This window comes from Urocampus carinirostris, chromosome 1 (assembly GCF_059441175.1).
Source record: "Urocampus carinirostris isolate Australia breed hairy pipefish chromosome 1, RoL_Ucar_1.0, whole genome shotgun sequence".
Lineage (NCBI taxonomy): Eukaryota > Metazoa > Chordata > Actinopteri > Syngnathiformes > Syngnathidae > Urocampus > Urocampus carinirostris.
In genome coordinates, this window is record NC_142349.1 from 27856268 (window position 1) to 27878259 (window position 21992).

General features: G+C 40.7%; 1 protein-coding gene across 1 annotated transcript; it reads right to left on the reverse strand.

Moving 5' to 3' along the window:
• Positions 1-8486: 8486 nt before the first annotated feature.
• On the reverse strand, positions 8487-18475 carry cbx7a (chromobox homolog 7a). Its single transcript, XM_088333107.1, has 6 exons — positions 18188-18475; positions 14299-14342; positions 14110-14175; positions 13945-14011; positions 10764-11064; positions 8487-9713 (listed from the first exon to the last, which is right to left on the reverse strand). The coding sequence occupies exons 1-6, from the start codon at positions 18254-18256 to the stop codon at positions 9316-9318; spliced, it is 945 nt and encodes a 314-aa protein (XP_088189233.1). The 5' UTR covers positions 18257-18475; the 3' UTR covers positions 8487-9315.
• Positions 18476-21992: the final 3517 nt, after the last annotated feature.

Sequence of the window (21992 nt, forward strand, 5' to 3'; positions counted from 1 at the left end):
TTTCTGTAGCGTGTCGTTTTGGGGAGGGTTTTGGATCACTCCTTAGTGTAGAAAAATACTCTTAGGCTATCTTTGGAGGGTGACAAAGTTGGCTCCTGTTTATTGAAAAACACCACTCTTAACTTGCACTGTCCCGCGCTCACTCTCGCCACACTCATCACTCCACTGACATCATCCATCCACTCCTCGCTTTCTGCGTCCACCCCAACTAGAATAAATCTTCATTTGCACAACGGTAAAGGGAAAGCAGAACAACAAAAGTGCATCTTTTTTAAACAGGACAAAAACTGCATACTTTTCATTATTAACAGGAAACATTCATTATCTGCACCGCTTATCCTCAGTAGGGTCACGGTGTTGCTCGAACCCATCCCAGCCATCTTTGGGCAGTGGGCAGGGGACACCCTGAACTGGTTGCCACCTAGTTGCAGGGCACAAAGAGACAGACAACACACTTGCTCATTCACACCTAGGCACAATTTGGACTGGCCAATTAACCTGAGATGCATGTTTTTGGAATGTAGGAGGAAACCAGAGTGCCCGGAGGAAACCTACGCAAGCACGGGTAGAACATGCAAACTCCACACAGGAAGGTTCAATCTTATGACCTCAGAACTGTGCCGCGGACGTGCTAATCACTCAGCCGCCGTGCTGCCTAACAGGAAACAAAAGTGGGTTAAACTTAAACTTCACCCACAAATATAACAGGCAGGAGGTTGTGATCATCGACCGCAAGGAGACAATTTGGATGGCTCAGGCCACTTTTTTCTGCAAATGGGGTGAGCAAAGAAGAGTCCCCTACCTGAATCCTTCACAGCCAACACAGACTGGTTGCCCTTAGATTTAAGATGCAACTCCTGTATGATGGCTGTGACACATCGGGAAGGCCTCTCCACACGTGAAGTCCTCATGTGAGCACGATTGTGCGGATTTAGGGCTCTTCTCCGACACACATGACACTGGCCTCACCAGCTTCTGATGTCATTGACCAGTGCCGTTCAGTTATGCTAAATTCTCAATGACTAACACACTGGGGACCACCACCTGAGCAATTACGCCTATATCAGTCATGCACACAGTCCTGCACAGCAACCCATCAGTGAAGTAAAAACTGTGGAACTCCCACCAAAACCTCAAGCTTTGGCTTGCCTTCTTGAACCTCCATCTTTGGGATCGGCAGCCCTCCTCCTACCAAACCAAAATTGACCAATCACAGGGTCCAGTTGTTGGAGTTGCTTCACATGAGATCCGTTGTGGGATAGTGCGCAGCTGAAAGTCCAATATGTTGTTGTTGAGTACATTACCGTAAATTAATGTTACAATAAACACACATTAGGAGTAAGAGTTATCAAGAGTTGAAAAAACGTTTGCTTTTGAAATTTCAACTAAGAGTAACTAATACATTTATGGAAGGAATAACTACGTTGTGCATTTACGTAAATTCATCCAGGCAATGGATTGTCAGGCTTAAAAATCTGTTCTGAAAAAGTAATTGATTTGATCTAATTACAATTTGCAATAAATGTTTTGGTTCACGTTGTTGGGGGGAAAAAACAAGAACATATGTTGGTCAAAATTTAACAACTAAAAAAGTGCTTAACAATAAAGTAATTTGTAGAATAGAAACTTGATAAAAAACGATGAGTTATGTTAGAGTTACTAAAGGTAATGGACAGTTAGGCATGTATTGTTGCATATAGATAATAAAATAATAATGCATGAAGACCTTAGGGTTAACCCATTCTTACAACACATTTAAAGGTACCTCATAAAAGACCAAGCAATTTTAAGAGTCAATTGCCATACGCACGAGTTATTTATGTGCAGCAAAAGACCAGAACTTGTTTGTGCCTGGTGTGTTGTAGATCAGAAGTAACATAGGCCAGAATGTTCAACAAAACTGAACATGATTCAGATGAAAGGTAGTATAAAGTTTGCTTCTGCAGCAAACTTGCAACTAGCATCCTGAGCTGGTTTCCAATCTGGAAGAGTCCGAGGACAGTGAGGGCACTGACACCTCCCCAACAGTCAAGATAAAACTGCTTAATAGCCTTACTAGGAAATCTTAGGACATTCAGAACCGCAAGACAATTCACAGAATAGCTGCTGAGTAGCATCAGGTAGTCTGCAGAAATAAACACGCCACTTCACATATCCATAGCATTTCAGAAGCACACATGAGTAAAAACACTGACGCATTCCAGTCTTAGATAACTATACTATATTGAAATCAATTTGAAAGTAGTACTAGAACTCCAAAAGTTTGTTTATCTTCGTCTATACTCAAGTCAGTAACATATATTCTGCAGTACATGATATTACTATATAACTGCATATCTCGCAGCGGCACGGTGATTAAGTGGATAGCGCGTCCGCAGCACAGTTCTGAAGTCATGGGATCAAATCCAGCTACCGACCTTCCTGTGCAGAGTTTGCATGTTCTTCCCGTGTTCCTCTGGGCACTTCAGTTTCATCCAAAAACATCCATGTCAGGTTAATTAGCCAGTCCAAATTGTACATAGGTGTGAATGAGCAGGTGAGTTGTCTGTCTCTGTGTGCCCTGCGACTGGCTGGCAACCAGCTCAGGGTGTCCCCTGCCCACTGCCTGAAGATAAATGGGATGGGCTTCAGCCCCCTTGCGACCCTCCCGAGGATAAGAAGTGCAGATAATGGATGGACTACATATCTTATAGTTTTCACTTCGTCAAGCAAAACACCTAATCAACAGGGACATGATGCAATTGATCCTGTGATATAACGTAGATTGGCAGCAAGGTCCTCAGATGGCGACAACATCAACAGTCCAGCAGAGCCAGATGGAGATGGGGTGAAAGGAACGGCATCCTTTGAAATGTGACATGCCCAGTCAGCAACTCGTCTCAACAACCGGGACTTCCTCCAAATACTAACAACCTGCTCATCGGCAGTTAAGGCTCATTCCATCAACTCCGAACCTCTCCATCGACCTGGTAGTCTTCCCCCTGGACACACAAGGGTCGGGTGCAGGATTATGCTCATTTTTCCAGATCTTACCTTTACTGTACTCGCATAACAATGTTCACTGGTGGTTTTAAAGTTTACTTCTGCATTGAGTCACATCTCCGTACGAAACCATATTCTCTCCGTTGGATAATATCTTGAAGAGACAAGAGTGGTGATTGTGATATCGAGTCATTGAACAAAGTACACCTGTTCTAGTTTTTGAATTGCCAACAGTGGCTAGTGAAACTATTTGGCACCCTTGAACTTTGTGACCTTTTGCCACATTTCAGACTTTAAACATAAAGATATAAAACTGTAATTTATTATTAATTATTAATAGGTGGGACACAATCATGAAGTGGAACACACTTTAATGGATATTTTAAACTTTTTTAAGAAAAAAAAATGAAAAAGTGGGTGTGCAAAATTATTCTGCCCCTTTACTTTCAGTGCAGAAAACTCAGTGAAGATCTTTGAATGATCCAATATTGATCTATATGACTAACGATGATAGATGGAATCCACCTGTGTGTAATCGAGTCTCTGTACAAATGCACCTGCACTGTGATAGTCTCAGAGGTCTGTTTAAAGCGCAGAGAGTATCATGAAGAACGCGGAACACACCAGGCAGGTCTGAGATACTGTTGTGGAGAAGTTTAAAGCTGGGTTTGGATACAAAAAGATTTCCCACGCTTTAAACATCCCAAGGAGCACTGTGCAAGCAATAATATTGAAACGGAAGGAGTATTGGACCACTGCAAATCTACCAAGATGGGGCCGTCCCCCTAAACTTTCAGCTGATACAAGGAGAAACTGATCAGAGATGCAGCCAAAAGGGCCATGTTCACTCTGGAAGAACTGCAGAGGTCTACAGCTGAGGTGGGAGAAACTGTCCAGAGGACAACAGTCGGTCGTATACTGCACAAATCTGGCCTTAATGGAAGAGTGGCAAGAAGGAAGCCATTTCTTAAAGATATCCATAAAAAGTGTCATTTAAAGTTTACCACAAACCACCTGGGAGACACGGCAAACACATGGAAGTTGCTCTGGTCAGATTAGACCAAAACTTTTTGACAACAATGCAAGACGTTATGTTTGGCGTAAAAGCAGCACAGCTCATCACCCTCAACACACCATCCACACAGTCAAACATGGTGGTGGCAGCATCATGGTTTGGGCCTGCTTTTCTTCAGCAGGGACAGGGAAGATGGTTAAATTTGATGGGAAGATGGATGGAGCCAAATACAAGACCATTCTGGAAGGAAACCTGATGGAGTCCGCAAAAGACCTCAGACTGGGATGGAGATTTGTCTTCAAGCAAGACAACGATCGAAAACATAAAGCAAAAGCTACAATGGAATAGTTCACCCAAAAACATATCAAGGTGTTAGAATGGCCAAGTCAAAGTCCAGACCTCAATCCAATTGAGAATCTGTGGAAAGAACTGAAAACTTCTGTTCACAAACGCTTTCGATCCAACTTCACTGAGCTCGAGCTGCTTTGCAAGGAGGAATGGGCAAAAATATAAGTTTCTCGATGTGCAAAACTGAAATGTTTAGCCCAAGCGACTTGCAGCTGTAATCGCGGCAAAAGGTGGAGCTAGAAAGTTTCAACTCAATGGGGCATAATAATTTTGCACACCCACGTTTTTGTTTTTTTAATTGTTAAAAAAAGTTTAAAATATCCAATAAAGTGTGTTCCACTTCATGATTGTGTCCCACTTATTGTTGATGCTTCACAAGAAATTCCCACTTTCTATCTTTATGTTTGAAGTCTAAAATGACGCTGAAGGTCATAAAGTTCAAGAGGGCCAAATAGTTTCGCTAGCCACTGTAAATGAACACACAGACTAAAAAAAAACAAAAAAACTCAAATACCCAATTACCGGTACCTTCCAAAACTGCTTCTCTCTGCGTCAGAATTCGAATCACACACGACAATAGTAGGTAAACGAAGCCAGAATAAGTCAACTGTCTCAACTCCTGTTTAGTAAGAAACATGACACATTAAATACTGCGCAGGATATTTCTAATGAATTTAGATCGCACCATTCTTACATACACTTGAAAAAGGCCTCGACAAACTCACTTGATTCAAAGTAAGCAAGCACGATTGTGTACAAACACAGTTCTAGTCACCTTGACCGCTCCTTTTTAATCCTTTAATCCTTCCACTGAGATCCTCTGATAGTGACGTCACATTATTTCAGATGGGCATTGCTTCCACATAAAACGGCCCAATTGACTTCGCACGAAATCGATGCACTGTAAATTTTAGATTTTTAAGAGAAAGGCGTCATCTAGCGGTAATAGGGAAGGTCTTCCACGTAGCCCTCCAAATTTTGACAAAACTGTTCAAGTACCAATTAAAGCAGTTTAATCCAAAACTGAGGGTTGTATTTGTAGAAATTATAGCAAATATCCATTGACGATGGATGCATTCATTATGTGTGTGTTTTTTGCTACTTTTTTTACTGAATGAAGAGGGTATTTAACATTTTGAAATGCATTCATAACGTTGTATAGTTTACTACCACGTACTATAATGGGTGTACTTTACGAGAACTTGATAAATGATTTAAAAGGTAAACTATAGAGGGCTCCGAGCTCTGTGCTAAAAATAGTAACACGGCTTCGTTTTTAGCACAGAGCTCGGAGCCCTCTATAGGCAAAAGGACGTGTAAAATTTATAAATAGACTTAATGGAAATGAAAAGTTGTAGTTTTCGGCTAAAGTTTAGTTGGCAGAAAAACAACGTAAATTATGTCAGATTTGACGTGAAAAACCCGTAAAAATAACATGTAATGGAAAAAATGGAGTGTTACTACTGAACTATGTTAATGGCTTTGGGTTAAGGATAAAATATATCTTTTTTGCAAGCATGGCTTCTGTCCATGATTGGTTGTTTTGACTAGTTTTACAGATAAATCCCTCTCATTGATCATCTATACTGTGTAATGTAAAATCCATAAACAAATGTGAGTCCCAGTATTTTAAATTTGTTGTTGTTGCTTATAAATCCAAACCTCTAAAGGGAGACTATGTAGTATATGAGCAGTGGCGGTTCTCCACTTAATTACTCCCTGGGTAAGACCATCTCCAAGCGCCCGCCCCCCAAATCCCCAGCCCTTATTCCCCACCAAAATATGTCAAAGACAGATATTTAACACGGATAAAAAGGTAGCTTTATTTGTCAATTGCACAGATGCTTAAATTAAAAAAAAATACATAAATACACGCGGGCAGCACGGCGGTGCAGTGGTTAGCGCGTGTGCGGCACAGTTTTGAGGTTGTGGGAAGCTCCTGAGTGGGTCCAAATCCAGCTCCCGGCCTTACTGTGCGGAGTTTGTATGTTCTCCCCGTGCTTGCGTGGGTTTCCTCCAGGCACTCCGGTTTCTGCCCACATTCCAAAAACATGCATTTCAGGTGAATTGGCCGGTCCAAATTGTCCCTAGGTGTGAATGAGCGAGTGAGTTGTCTGTCCCCGTGTGCCCTGCGATTGGCTGGCAACCAGTCCAGGGTGTCCCCTGCCCACTGCCCGATGATTGCTGGGATGGGCTCCAGCATCCCCGCGACCCTACTGAGGATAAGCGGTGCAGCTGATGAGATGAGATGAGATGAGATGAGACCCTGAACTAGTTGCCAGCCAGACGCAGGGCACACAGAGACAGACATCTCATTCACTCATTCACACCTAGGGACAATTTGGACCGGCATGTTTTGGAATGTGGGAGGAAACCAGAGTGCCCGGAGAAAACCCACGCAAGCACAGGGAGAACATGCAAACTCCACATGAGGGAGGCTGGTAGCTGGATTCGAACATATGACCTCAGAACTGTGCCGTGGACGTGCTAATTACTCATCTGCCGTGCCGGCCCACTACATATACAAAAATCGCAAATGTTTATCACAAAATGTGAAGAGAACTACAATAACAACTCCTGACTTCTATTCTTATACAGCAAATCACTCAATCATAAAATCACACACATTTGAAAACACACTGGAGAAAATTTAGTTGTTTAATGAAAAAACCCAACTAAAACCGGACCTTTCTAGATTTCCTTGATTCAAAATCATCGATGATATCATCAGAAGCGGGTAGGGCACCCGCTCCGAGACTGGGAGATTGCTGTTTCAAGCCTCAGCCGGGCCATATACCTAAGACTTACAAACATTGGTACCCATTGCCTCCCTGCTTGGCGCTCGGCATTACGGGTTGGAAATGGGCGGGTTGGTCACTTAAAAACTGCCAACACATCAGTTGGGTTCAAATGGACCCGTGATAATGTCATTGTAAGAATGTGGTACCATTAAATCTGAAACTCTGGTCTTTTGTAATGCTGGTAACAGCAAGGCCACTCACCTGGTAATCAATTTTGTATTGCATTTCAGGTGGAATTGGCCGGTCCAAATTGTCACTAGGTGTGAATGAGCGAGCGAGTTGTCTGTCCCTGTGTGCCCTGCGATGGGCTGGCAACCAGTTCAGGGTGTCCCCTGCCCACTGCCCGATGATTGCTGGGATGGGCTCCAGCACCCCCGCGCCCCTGCTCAGGATAAGCGGTGCAGCTGATGAGATGATGAGATATTATTCAATTCACACAATTTAGAAAAATGTGCAGCAATTTGCCTGTATTTTCAAAGTAATAAAAAAATGTGCGTTATTTAGAAGACAGAAGCCCCCAGCTAATTATTTTATGTATAGTAATACAGTGGATCCCCCCTCTGCAGCTGCCGACCCCTACCCTGGCCGTTCATTTTGAGAAAACCATTCAGAGGTGAACTGTCCCCCTTCTCTCAGTCTCTCACACCTTCGCAGCAAACAGGGGCATCAACGCTGCAACAAATGGGTGACCATTTGTCAAGAGGCAAAGTCAAATGTTGTTAGATAATACAAAACCGCTTGGTGGCGCACATTTATTATTATTTTATTTTGATTATTTCAGAAGTTCTCAAGCCGCCCTGCACGCGTCATGTTTAAAATGCCGCCACGGGTGGCTGCCCCCCTCACCCGTGCCTAAAACCGCAACTGTATGTGACCACTGGATGTCACGGTGATGCAAACAAAAACAAATGCTACAAAAGCACAAGGAAGAAAACAACTATGGAAACTTATAGCGACACAATTGCACCATTTTCTCTTCTCTTTGTTGTATGGCCTTTCACAAGATTTTTGTTTTTTGGGCGGTTGCCCTTTGCAAGATGGCAGATAATCATGTCATGTCATCTCATGTTATATAAAAGAAATACAAAATTTTCGACCAATCTGTATTCAAACAAAATACACATTCATGATTTTTTACGTATTTTTGCTTCTTACTCAAATCCTGTTTTTTAATGAATGAAGTTTGGTTTTTTTCCTCTAGGAGACTCTACATAATTCACAATGTCCCTTTAACTGGGCACCTTCACACATCTCCCATCTTGACCCGATACATCAATGGCTACCAAACGTTAGTTGTTGGTCGAACTGAGTGAAGATGCATAAACATGCCTTAAGCAACAATCATTTCAGTTCAGGTTTAATGAAAATGTAGTTGAAATAAAAATGTGTTTCTCCCCCAAAGAAGACGTGATTCAGATACAGTGAGTTAGTTTAACTTAAACACATCACATGCAATAAATAACAAATGCGCTCTACTGTCTGATCTAATGCACATCGGCTTAGTGTACATTATTGTACAGTGTGAAAACAGCAGCAGAGTAAAATGATGTCACACCTTCCTTTGAAAAGCACAAAGGCGACTAGTGTAAAGACTATCAACTGGTAATACAAAAATAGAACCAAGTAGCATTTATAACACTTAAAACTGACAGACAGGAAACAACTGTTTTTTTTTTTTACTTCCTTCATCTTTGAGTTGCGCAGCAATCCTTACTTCTCTTTGTTTTATTTCTGTTGCGACAGAAATAAACTTGTGTCCAGGTACCAATGTCTCTATCTTAAAACGCTTGTAAAAACAAGGAAGGCTTATGAAACGAGACGTCTAGAAGAGCATACAGCATCTGAGCATTATGTCTTGCTGGAAAGCACATCAGAAGACTCAAGTTGAGAGAAACTACTTGGAAGAAGTGGCTTTAACTCTTTGAAATTTCTACAAAAAGGACCACAATATTGTAGTACAAATCAAGAGTAGCCGGAAGAATGAAACTGTCATTGTAATTCTGAAGAGAGAAAACTTCAATAATAAAAATCGACACATGTTTCAATTCAAAGGCGATCATACGGGTGTGTTGTCAGCAGGAGTTTATCTTTGTAAACATAATACGCAGATGACTATTTAAAAAATGAGTCATGATTCTGATGATTGGTACTGAACGGATGTGCCTTCGCCTAAGAGTCTTTAAAAAAGCCCTCCGCCTCGGCCGCCTCTTTAAAAGTCACCGTCAGCGAGTCGATGGTCACTTCGGTCATGATCACTTTGCTGGGGCGATCGCGCTGAGGGCTCTTCATCAGGGGAACGTTCTCATTGCCACCTTCGCCCACCAGTTCAAAGGTCACGTCGTTTTTCCGGCAATCTTCGGGACTGCCGCAATCCGACGGTGCGTCCTCCTTGCTCACGTCGCCATCTGACCTGTTGCCCTCGGTAACCGCCAACTCTGATTCGTTGTCGAGCGCCGGGGCACTGCCCTTTGAGTGGTCGCAAGACCACATTTTGGAGCCGTTCTCATCCGCATCCATCTCAAGGTCTTGTCTCTCCAGTATGGGAGGTGAGCTGCACTCAGACTGGCCTTTGAAAGTTAGAAAGGTCACATTTAGCCCAGTGGTAGTATCATACACATAGAAAATAAGTCTTAGTGCTCAAAAACGAAAGTAGCCTACTTTTCGCTCATAATGCACACCGGATTGTAAGGTGAACCCCCAAAAATGTGTAATTCTCAAATTTTTTTCACATATAGGACTAAGCCGCACCAGACTATAAGGCACATAGAACTAAAACTGAAGTAAGACCTTTGGTCGCACTATAAATAAGTTCCTTATTATGCATTGATCAATCGGTAGACAATTGAAAAGATTGGATGCAACAAGACTCGAACTATAAGCGCCAGAGTCTATCCACTAAATTACACTCCAAAAGACATTAGCATTTATGTCATCATCACACTATTTTAGTCATGGTACGAGCTTGTTGATGTTATTATTGAATATTGTCAGACATCATACCACTAAAATACAGTACTGTATCACCAACTCCCAGTCTTTATGAAGCGCAGACAATTCTGAACTGAATTAATTTAAGGCGTTGTGGGAAGTAATTAAGCAGTCCTGAAAGATATAAACTCAGGGCCACACATATTTAACAATGTTTTTCACTTACAATGTTAGGTTTGAGCTAAGAAAAAGTGACCCAAAATTGTATACAGATTTTTTTTTAAATCATTTTCTGTTTTCTTATTTCTCCAACATTTGTATCTGGCACTTTGACTACATGTAGTGTAGTGTGTAATGTTATAAGACCTATAACCTTTTCTACATAAGCTATATCCCTGATGACCTGGGAAATAAATTTGATACCTTAACATTTCGATCCAGATCCCTGTCACCAACATTGCTATGCAACTTGTCGCCAGCGATAGATATCGACTGATCAATGATTGCACAAATATGATTTCACACCGATATGCCTTTCCAATATATTCTGTTCACAAACACAGGAATGCATACATATTAAGAAATTTGGTAAATGTACTAAAAAGTTAAATATGACCAAACTGCTAATTCATTACGTGCCACAAGGGGGAGCCCACATTCGATCACACTAAAATGACTGAATTACAAACCATATAAACTGTCGGCCCGCAGATCTTCTGCGGTGCTTTCAGACTCTAGCTTCTCTTCTTCGCTGGTGTCTCCCCAGTCCACCCTCTTCTTTCGAGGCCCGAGGGCCCTGTCGGAACGGCCGCATGTGTTGCGCTTCAACGCCAGTCGCTTGCGCCCCCTCCTGGCCGAGCGCCCATAGGCAACTCCCCGTTCTACATGGTCCATATCTGTGCTCATGGCGCGGGTAAGTGAAAGCCGTAACCGGGATGCAGGCTTTTCCGGGGCCTTGTGAGCGCTCCGGAGGTCCATGGCGAAGATGTTCTAAAGCAGAGGTGGGCAACATTTTTAAATGGCTGGACTCATTCAGTTAAAATAATTGACTAGGCCAGGAGGGAAAAAAAATGATTTGTTGTATAGATCTGATACTTTGGTAATGCACAAAGAAAAAAAAGGTATCCTGATTATTAATACTTATTTATGAATAAATAAACATGCAGATATCCACGTATACTGTACCTATTATTTATTTTTTATCCATAAATAGACAATTTCATCAGATTGGAATTGAAGTCATATAGTATGCCACTTTCTTTAAGCACTAAATGTGATCATTTGCAATACATACCCAAAATGCTAAAATGTTTTTCATGGTATTTGATAAATATCTTGCTAAATATAATTTAAAAAATGATTAAACAATGCAAATGCTGAAAAAATTTTTTTTTTTTAAAGGAGTTGTAAGGAATTTGGAACTTTTTAAACTCACTGCCGTCATCTCTTGGCTTAAGTCGTCATTAAAGCCTCTGTCAGCTCGTTCATGATGCACATGCAAGTAGGTACGTGCATTACTTAGACACGCTTGAATGAACTGTTATTTTTCATATTTCTTGGGACTTAGGTTCGCATTTGGACTCTACTTGAAGCCGGCCTTTTTTTACTTTCACCATTTTCATGCTACACTAATAAACAGAAAGAAAACAAAACTGCCAGGAACTAGCATGACATCACTCTGCAACACTACCCCCAGCTCCCATTCCTCCAACCGAATGTGTTCTGCCCCGAACAGCTTTGCTAAAAATAGGATAAAAGCGGACTGGGGAAAAAAATCATGAGGTTCTTTTAAATCAGTAGGGGATAATTCTTACTTAATAAGAGAACACATTTAACGCTCAACATTTTTAAGGAAACCTCAAATGACCTTTAAATGTTGCTTAATTCGTGGACATGCACACAAAGAGACACTGGGAACCAGGGTGGCACCAAAACAACCATTTTTAGTAATACTATTTTCAAACTTTTGATTTGGTGGGCCAGATTATAGAAGCCGATGGTAAACATGTGGCCCACGGGCTGTAGTTGTTTGCCCAACCCTGTTCTAGAAGGACACACGCAAAGAGATTTAGAACAGTGTAAATAGAGACTTTTTTCTCCAAATAAAAATCGACAACCTAAAAACACTTAAGTGCTGAATTTCTCTCATCTTAGGCCAGAAGATCACCCAGCACGTATAAAAAAATCATGTTCAGTGTGTGAAAAGAGGAAAATATTTTGTGCTAGGAGCAATTACAGTACATCACAATGTTTTCAACGACTGAAGCTTAAGCAACCTCCCTCTTGACCCAAATGAGTGCAAGTAGACAACAAAAATTGCAGAGGACTCTAAGCAAGGCTGAGAGGGATTCCAATGCGTATTTAGACAAGGGATGGGCAAGTACCAATACCGGGTAGGCTATCAATAGGCAGCTGCCCTTCTGCTCTTCTCCCGCCCACAAAAAAGGGAAAAAAAACATTATTAGGAGTGTATAAATGTGCTGATGTTCAAAATAGTAATGTGCTGTTTTTTCCAAACAAAATCAGCATAAAGAAGTTTTTTTAACAGACGCAAGGTGTAAAGCATACAAATTTTGGACTCCTACTGTTAAGTTCATATTCAAACTGTTGTAATTAAAGTAAAATGTCACTCCCTGTGTTTGCATATTGATATTGTTGATTTTTTATTTACTTTATACTTTATAAGGAAAAAGGCATATGCACCACGCGAACATGTTTTTGTTCTATGAGCATTCGTCCCAAAATGTCTATCCACGAATTAGTATCAAGCTAATATACCATGCAATATTTAACATATCAGTACCCGCAACAGTCACCCATAAGATTTTTTTAAGATAATTTCAATGTGTGTTTTATGAAAACATACGTTTTACCACTGTTCTAGGGGGGAAGCAAGAAAATTACCATCAATTTCAGACAATTTTCGCATTATTTTCTACATTTGGAATTAAAGGTCTGTTATTAGAGAAATATATTGTGTATGTATTAAAGAGTTGACTGCTCGTATCGGTATCAGTCCGAAAAGAAAAAAAAAGTTAATCAACCCTACCTTAGACTTTAGGGCAGGCATGTCAAAAGGCCGGCCCGGGGGCTAGTGACAGCCCGTGATCAAAATTCTACTGGTTGGCGGTCTATGTAATAGAATTAATAGGAGGTGGATTTCCAGTCAATTTTGACCACAATATAAATGATTTTGTACAAAAATGAATGAATTCACCCTTTCACCAGATGAGAGCATTAGCCCTTTGGCCACCTTGCTTTAGGATATCTGTGAGAGTTTTAGCCGACCCCATTTCCAACATTGCGACTGTAAATAAAAAAAGGAAAGTTGATTGTAAGGGCCGACACTTCTGTGAAGAGTGGAAATTTAAGTATTTTGGGGGGGAGAAAACTCTGTTTAATATGCCAAGAGACTGGCCGTTTTTCAAATAATATAATATGAATAGGCAATGCCAGACGAAACATGCTGGAAACGAGCGCTGTGAATAGGGGAAGCAACTGGAACCGGTTGAAACGGCACAGCAATGTTTTTTTAAGAGACCCCGCGAGTCAAATGAAAATGCTACTAAGGCGAGGTACGAGATTGCGACACTGATCACCAAGCACTGCAGACCTTTCATGGAGGGTGAATTTATTAAGAATGCTCAAAGAATGCCAGGCTGAATAGTAGGTCCTCATACATTTTCAGCTTAATCTGGCCCGCTTTCTTAAAAGTTTGGACACCCCTACTCTCGGGGTATTGCTTTAAAGGTGAAAATTTCGCAAAAAATATTTTAGTGAAAATGGCTCTGCAACTTTTACATAATCCAGACAAGTTTTGAAATAAAACAAGGAAATAAATATGCATGCATAAATATTTTCAGTATTTACCCGCAGGACGAGGCTTCTGGGCCTAAGACCTTTCTTGCGATAGGCCAGAGCTCTGATCCTCTGCTGACTGAACATCAAAAAAACAGAAGAAAATACATACTGTGAGCAAAAGTAAAGACCAACAAAAAAAATTAAGGGCAGCCAGATTCCAGAAGGCGGACTCACTTTTCCTCATAGGCCATGACCAGGCGAGGGTCCAAAATGTTGTCCTCCGGCTCCCAAGTGCTGTACCTGCAAACATCCACGCATGTACATGTAAACATTCACGATCATGGTACGGAAGAAGCTCAATCTGGAAGAGAGCATTATCAAAAAAGGATGATGTCAGCCACTGATGACTCAGTGATTACTCACTTTGGGGGCCATCCCTGCCACTTTAGCAGGTACTCCACATTACCCTGCAGACACAAACAGAAAATCGAACATGAAGCACTTGACATAGAAAGGAGAAACACAAAATAGGAATTTGCCAAATTACCTGCCATTAACAGAAAACAATGCACAATTCCAGCCAGGGAAAGTATTTACAACATTCAATTCTTAGTGTCTGCACTCCATGTAAGCTTGTCCTCTTTGGGGCAATTTATCTATTTTAAAGTTGAGTGTACAGTCCTGGTTTTGAATACAAGCTACCTCAGCCTAATACGCTTTGAAATGCAAACAAAAATATGTTTTGTTTCGTTTTTGCTTTAATTGCAAACAAAAAGATCGAGGTACAAACGGTAGGAACGAGGGAGGTATGTTGTGAGCAAGATAGACAGAGCGAGAGAGCCAGAGACAGAGAGACAGAGACAGACAGAGATACAGAGAGAAAGACTGGACAGAGATACAGAGAGATGGAGAATGAGACAGACAGTATGGAGGTTGAGACAGAGAGCATGACAGAATGACAGAGAAAAAGACAGAGAGACAGAAAGACTGGGACAGAGACAGAGACAGAGAACGAAACAGAGACAGACAGACAGAAAGTGAGAGAGAGAGAAACACCGGGCAGGGACACGGAGAGATAGACAGACCGAGAGACAAAGACAGAGATGGATAATGAGACTAAGACAGAGATAGAGGAGACAGAGAAACAGATGGAGAAAGACACAGGGAAAGACAGACAGACAGACAGACAGACAGACAGACAGACAGACAGACACACACACACACACACACACACACACAGACAAATGAACACATGGAAATCAAACATGAACTGTCCCAAAGTCTGTTAAGGTTGATGCTAAAATAAACGACAATGGCTACAAAATGTTTTAGTAATTTGTACTGACGACCAGGTAAAAAGATTTGGGGAAACACAAAAAAACAAATTATGTATCCACTTTAAAAGAGTGAGTACTATTTCTTCAGCTTGATGTGCTACAGGATAACTTGTGACTGGCATATTTCTGTACTACTGTCCCAGGTGGCTAATGCACACAACACAGTGTCAAGTGTTTTGAACAAAAAAAACCTAAATATAGAAAGGATATGGTATTATGTTCAACATATTAGATCGGTCATTGTTACAAAATATTGTTTAGAAGTTCTTCATTTTCCTCATGTTGAAGTTTTTGAGTTTTTCCTTGCCCTCATGTTTTAGATCAGGGAATGGTGTAATAATAGTCTGTGGTTTGCAATAATCTGTGGTCTGTGCAGCCCTTTGAGACACTTTGTGATTAAGGGCTATATAAATAAACATGACTTGACAACATTTATCCATGCATCTTCTTCGCTTATTCGAAGTGAGATGGTAAAGAAAAGTTCACTTTTCCTCTCCAAACAAAATCATCATAAAGTCAGCTTCCAAGTCAGAAAATCGTAACCAGCACAATATCATATAGCCTTTATCTGAAATACAAGAAACATAAGGTGAAAATAATTACTTTTGAGGCTCCATAAGACACAAAACCTATAAAAGTACAGCGTGTACTTTCGCCCCTGAGACGATGCCTGTCGCTTTAAAGTGCGTACATGCAGGGGGGCGGGGCTGTTTTTCTGCTCGACAAATGGCTATCTTGTGGGTAATGACGTCACCGAGCGGCCCTTTTCGTTCTCTGGCGCGCGCTGCTCTCGCTCTCCCGCGCGTGACGTGACGGTGCACGCTCACAAGCGACGCTTCTAGAACCGAACGCCGCGCGGGGCTACGATAGGAAAGGATTCGATAGGATAGGAAAGAAAAGCAAAGGTGGAGCCTCGGAAACATGTAAACAACGTGCTGTTGCGCAACCTTCACGTCACTGGTCTTGAACAATTGGAGCCTTGCAGCGTACAACGATGACCGATACGGAGGGAGGACTTATTTTATAACTTTTAAATATCCCATTTTCCAATCGTGGCTAAACTTTATCTGCACTATTGTTTTGTTTTTTAAATATTGTGCAATTAATCGTACCGTATTTTCCAGGCTATATGGTGCACCTGATTAGAAGACGCACCTTTAAAAACACCAGCTCTGGAAATATTTTAGTTCATATAAAAGGAGCAAGAAAATATAAGGTTCATGAAATTAAAACAGAAGAAAAACTACATATTTCATAGAACATACATATCAAGAAAACAGCTTTCACAACTAAAATTAATGAATTCGTTCATAAGTGGTTACTGTATGGAGAAGCATTTTGTCGTAATTAAATGTTCCCGAATTTATTCACCGTATGTACGGAACTATAAAGGCCGATGGTTTATATATGGCATACTTTCGAATCTCTGGAAGATTTGGGGTATTTTGGTGCGCCTTATAGCCTGGAACATGAGATCTTTTAGTTGTCTTGTTGACAATGTTCTAGGGCACACCCAGTTAAATTCGATTTAATTCCCCCTTATTCTCCTGTCCGGAGCCTTCACTCTGAAAATGCTGGTCTACTAGTGATCCCAAGAGCCAAAAAGAGAACCGCAGGTTTGAGAGCGTTCCCCATTCGGGCCCCAGTGCTGTGGAATGCTCTTCCCCCTGAGATTCGATCTGCAACCTCAGTGGAAATTATTAAATCTAAGCTTAAAACACACTTCTATTCTCTAGCATATGAATAACCTATATTTTATGTTGACAATATCTGTGTATTATTTGTTATTGCAACATCCATTGCAACATGGTTTCCTGGAAGGGGGAATAACTCATGTACGGTCCCTTCTCAAGGTTTCTTCATTTTCCTCACGTCAAGGTTTTTGAGTTTTTCCTTGCCCTCATGTAGGTTTTAGATCAGGGGATGGTGTAATAATCGTCTGTAGTTTGCAATAGTCTGTGGTCTGTGCAGACCTTTGAGACTCCTTGTTATTAAGGGCTATACAAATAAACATGACTTGACTACAGTATTTTTATTTTTGTTACATTGCTCCTTCTTTGGTTTGACTTACTGGACTTTTGTTGTAAAACTCATGTTGTCCTTGAAGTGTTTTGGAATTTTATACTGTTAAATGTATTTACATATTTTTGTTTACACAATTTGCACTTGGACTTGATTTTCAAAATATTGTACAATGGAATGTATTAAAGTTGTTATGTTGACTTTGTTAACTTTGCATTTTTGTTACGTTGCTGCTTCTTTCTTGACTCTATTACTTTTGTTCCGAAACAGTTGTAATAGATATATTAATATTTATACCGTTAAAGTTTCCAAATAAACAAATTTAGACTGATTTGATCGTAATTAAAAACTAACTCAAGGGGGTATGGGTTGAATTATTCAATGATCATGAGATTTCGCATACGGTGTGGGTATCGATCGATACTAGCCTGTATTTACTTGGACTGGAGCAATACCAAAAATCCCAGTATCGCCTACCCCTACTGAACACCCAACTTTATGTAAACAGGAACTGAAATAGACAGTTAATTCGGCTTTATTGTGTTTAATTCATTAGAACGTGCTGGAGGGGAGCAAAACAAAAAGCCTTTGCCTGCTTTTGGTTGGCTCCCGTGCACAACACAATGACTCCACGTACACACCCCCTTCTGGTTGTGTACTACATCTGCGTGGGCTACTGCACAAACACGCTGCAGCATCTTCGCGCAGCACATAGCGAAACAACACTCAACTTCCAGAACACATGTCCTCCAAAAATCAAATCGAATCGTGTCCAAGACCCCTCCGATATATGGCAATACGACTTTGAATGTGTCTTGGAGTGAACGAGAAAAAAGTGCGTGGCCTAGTTTATATTACACGGGCTCACAACACACAGGCTCGTCCGTGTCACAAAGCACACGGGAAATAACTTATGTAAGTTGAGTGGAGTGGTTTAAAGTGCCCGAGCTCACCTTTCGGACTCTTTTCTTGGTGATGGACTCCACTGCGAACACTTGGTCTCCGATAGATGACAGCTCCATCTTCGGAACAACCTGGCTTCGTTTAGGCAAAATCGGAAGAAGAGGCGACACCTTAGAAAGCAAACAAATATAATCTTCGTCCAACTAGACGTCTGCGATGTTTCTCTGTGATCGCGTCACGCAAAGTGTTCTCGTGGCTCACTTTTTCAAATCTGCGACACAACAACACTGGACGACGCGTTGCTTTAAGTCGCGCGCGCGCTCCCGAGGCCATTACGTAGGGCCGAGCCCCCAAATCCGGGAACGCGCACGCAAATGAGCGCGGGGAGAGAGAAAGCAGAGAGAGAGAGAGAAAGAGCGGGGGGAGGAATAAGGAAGAGAGAGACTTGGAAATAGCTGTGTACACTTTATATATACAGTATATATATATATATATATATATATATATATATATATATATATATATATATATATATATATATATATATATATATATATATATATGTGTGTATACTGGACTGTCTCAGAAAATTAGAATATTGTGATAAAGTTCTTTATTTTCTGTAATGCAATTAAAAAAACAAAAATGTCATACATTCTGGATTCATTACACATCAACTGAACTATTTCAAGCCTTTTATTATTTGAATATTGCTGATTTTGGCTTACAGCTGAAAAAAACTCAAAAATCCTATCTCAAAATATTAGAATACTTCCTCAGACCAAGTAAAATAAATAATTTTATAACAGCAAAACTAAATCAAACATTTGAAAATGTCCATTGATGCACTCAGTACTTGGTTGGGAATCCTTTTGCACGGATTACTGCATCAATCCGGCGTGGCATGGAGGCAATCAGCCTGTGGCATTGCTGAGGTGTTATTGATGCCCAGGATGCTTCGATAGCGGCCTTCAGCTCATTTGCATTTGTAGGTCTGGTGTCTTTCATCTTCTTCTTAACTATACCCCACAAATTCTCGATGGGGTTCAGGTCAGGGGAATTAGCAGGCCAATCAAGGACAGTGATGCCATGGTCAGTGCACCAGTTACTGGTGGTTTTGGCACTGTGGGCAGGTGCCAGATCATGCTGGAAAATGAAATCCTCATCTCCATAGAGCTTTTCAGCAGATGGAAGCATGTAGTGCTCTAAAATCTCTTGGTACACAGTTGCATTTACTCTGGATTTGATGAAACACAGTGGACCAACACCAGCAGCTGACATGGCTCCCCAAACCATTGCTGACTGTGGGAACTTCACACTGGATTTCAAGCAACTTGGATTTTGCTCCTCTCCAGCCTTTCTCCAGACTCTGGCGCCTTGACTTCCAAATGAAATTCAAAACTTGCTTTCGTCTGAAAAGAGGACTTTGGACCACTCTGCAACTGTCCAGTGCTTCTTCTCCATAGCCCAAGTCAGACGCTTCTTCCGTTGTCTTGAGTTCAGAAGTGGCTTGACCATGGGAATACGGCTATTGTAGCCCATTTCCCGGACACGTCTGTGAACTGTGGCTTTTGATACCTGGACTCCAGCTTCAGCCCACTGTCTTTGAAGCTCCCTCAAATTCTGGAAGCGGCTCTTCTTCACAATTTTGTTAAGGCTGCGGTCATCTCTCTTGGTTGTGCAGCGTTTCCGGCCACATTTTTCCCTTCCTACAGACTTTTTGTGGATATGCTTTGAAACTGCACTCTGTGAACAGCCTGCTCTTTGAGAAATTTCTTTTTGTGTCTTACCCTCCTGATGGAGGGTATCAATGATGGTCCTCTGGACAGCAGTCAGATCAGCAGTGATTTAGTTTACTGAACCAAGCTGAGTGTTTTTAAGGCTCAGGAAACCCTCGCAAGGTGTTTCGAGTTAATTAGATGATTCAGGTGATTAGTTGAATAGCCTACTTGTATACTTTTTCATGATATTCTAATATTTTGAGATAGGATTTTTGAGTTTTCTTAAGCTGTAAGCCAAATTCAGCAATATTAAAATAATAAAAGGCTTGAAATAGTTCAGTTGATGTGTAATGAATCCAGAATGTATGACATTTTTGTTTTTTTAATTGCATTACAGAAAATAAAGAACTTTATCACAATATTCTAATTTTCTGAGACAGTCCAGTATATATGTACATAAGCTCAAGTCATGTCTATTTGTGACACCCTTAATCACAAGGACAAAGACCACAGATAATTACAAACTACAGACTATTACTACACCGTCCCCTGATCCAAAACCTACATGAGGGAAAAACTCAAAAATCTCAACATGAGGAAAATGAAGAAACCTTGAGAAGGGACCACACATGAGTTAATCCCCCTTCCAGGATGAGCAGGCTGCCATGGATGTTGCAATAACAAATAATACACAGCTATTGTGAACATGAAATATAGGTCGTTCATAGAATATAAGGGTGTTTTAAACCTAAATTTAAACAGTTCCACTGAGGTTGCAGATCGAATATCAGGGGGAAGAGCATTCCATAGCACCGGGGCCCAAATGGAGAACATTCTCGAACCTGCGAATCTCTTGTTGGCTCTTGGGATCACGATTAGACTAGCATTTTCAGAGCGAAGGCTGCATACTGGAACATAGGGGGGAATTTAATTTTGAAAGATACGAGGAAGCAGGTCTATTCATGATTTTGTATAATACCAACAGAACCTTAAAATCACATCTTAAGCTAACAGGGAGCCAACGCTAAAATCGGGGTAATGTGATCAAACATTTTTGTCTCAGTTAAAAGCCTTGTTGCAGCATTTTGCACCAGCAGCAAGCTCTTGATTTTGGACTTCGGGAGACCTGAGGGTAGTTTATTACAGTAACCCAGACGTGAGGTAACAAATGCATGAATTGTAATCCCCTCATCGGAGTGGGACAGCATAGGACGTATTTAAGCAATGTTGCGAAGATGAAAAAAAAAACTGTTCTAGTAATATTCTTAACGTGTGTTTGGAAGGGACAGATTGGGGTCCAATGTGACAGTTACATTTTTGACTGAAGTACCTCTGGGTGATATTACATTTGTCAATATTCAGAACAGTTTTTGAGAACAAGTCACGGTATTACGATGGACTAATAATTAACGTTTCAGTCTTTTTAGGGTTGAGGCGCAAGAAATTAATTGACATCCATCTTTTTATCTCAGTGAGGCAGGCTTCCAAATATCCACAGCAGAGTGGGGTAGATTTCTCCATTGGAAGCTATAGTTGAATGTCATCTGTGTAGTAATGGAATCTGATATGATACTTGCGAATAAAATCACCTAATGGAAGCATGTGAATGCTGAAAAGTAGTGGGCCAAATACTGAACCCTGCAGAATACCACAGGTAACACTTAAGGGCTCAGATGTCATTTCACCATATCTAACACAATATATAAATATATATATATATATATATATATATATATATGTATATATATATATATATATATATATATATATATATATATATATATATATATATATATATGTGTGTGTGTAACCGCGGTGTACCTGTCCCACCAAAGATCCACATTCACGCTGGACTGGATGATGAGGTTTTTATTACAGATTCTGCAGATGAAATGAGTCACAACATTAGCTTCTCTGCTGGCTTTGATCTCTTTGATCTGGTTGGCAGCTTGCTCTGTAGACTGCCCAAAGCATATCAAAGAGCTTTCTTTTCAATTTACATAAAATACATTTTAGAATATCACAATACATTTTTACATCCATTTGAACAAGATACTTTTAACAAGAGATCGTATAGTGTTTTTTTTAACAATGAAGTCAACATATTTTTCTTTAGTCTGAATTTTAACCAACA

What these genes read in the sequence shown, in the direction of transcription:
- cbx7a (XM_088333107.1), bottom strand. Translation starts at nt 18,256, where the DNA reads ATGGAGCTGTCATCTATCGGAGACCAAGTGTTCGCAGTGGAGTCCATC. An exon ending in TGGCAGGGATGGCCCCCAAA is followed by an intron (nt 14,176 to 14,298) that starts GTGAGTAATCAC and finishes GGATGTTTGCAG; the next exon opens with GTACAGCACTTGGGAGCCGG. An exon ending in GCGGGCCGACAGTTTATATG is followed by an intron (nt 9,714 to 10,763) that starts GTTTGTAATTCA and finishes TAACTTTCAAAG; the next exon opens with GCCAGTCTGAGTGCAGCTCA.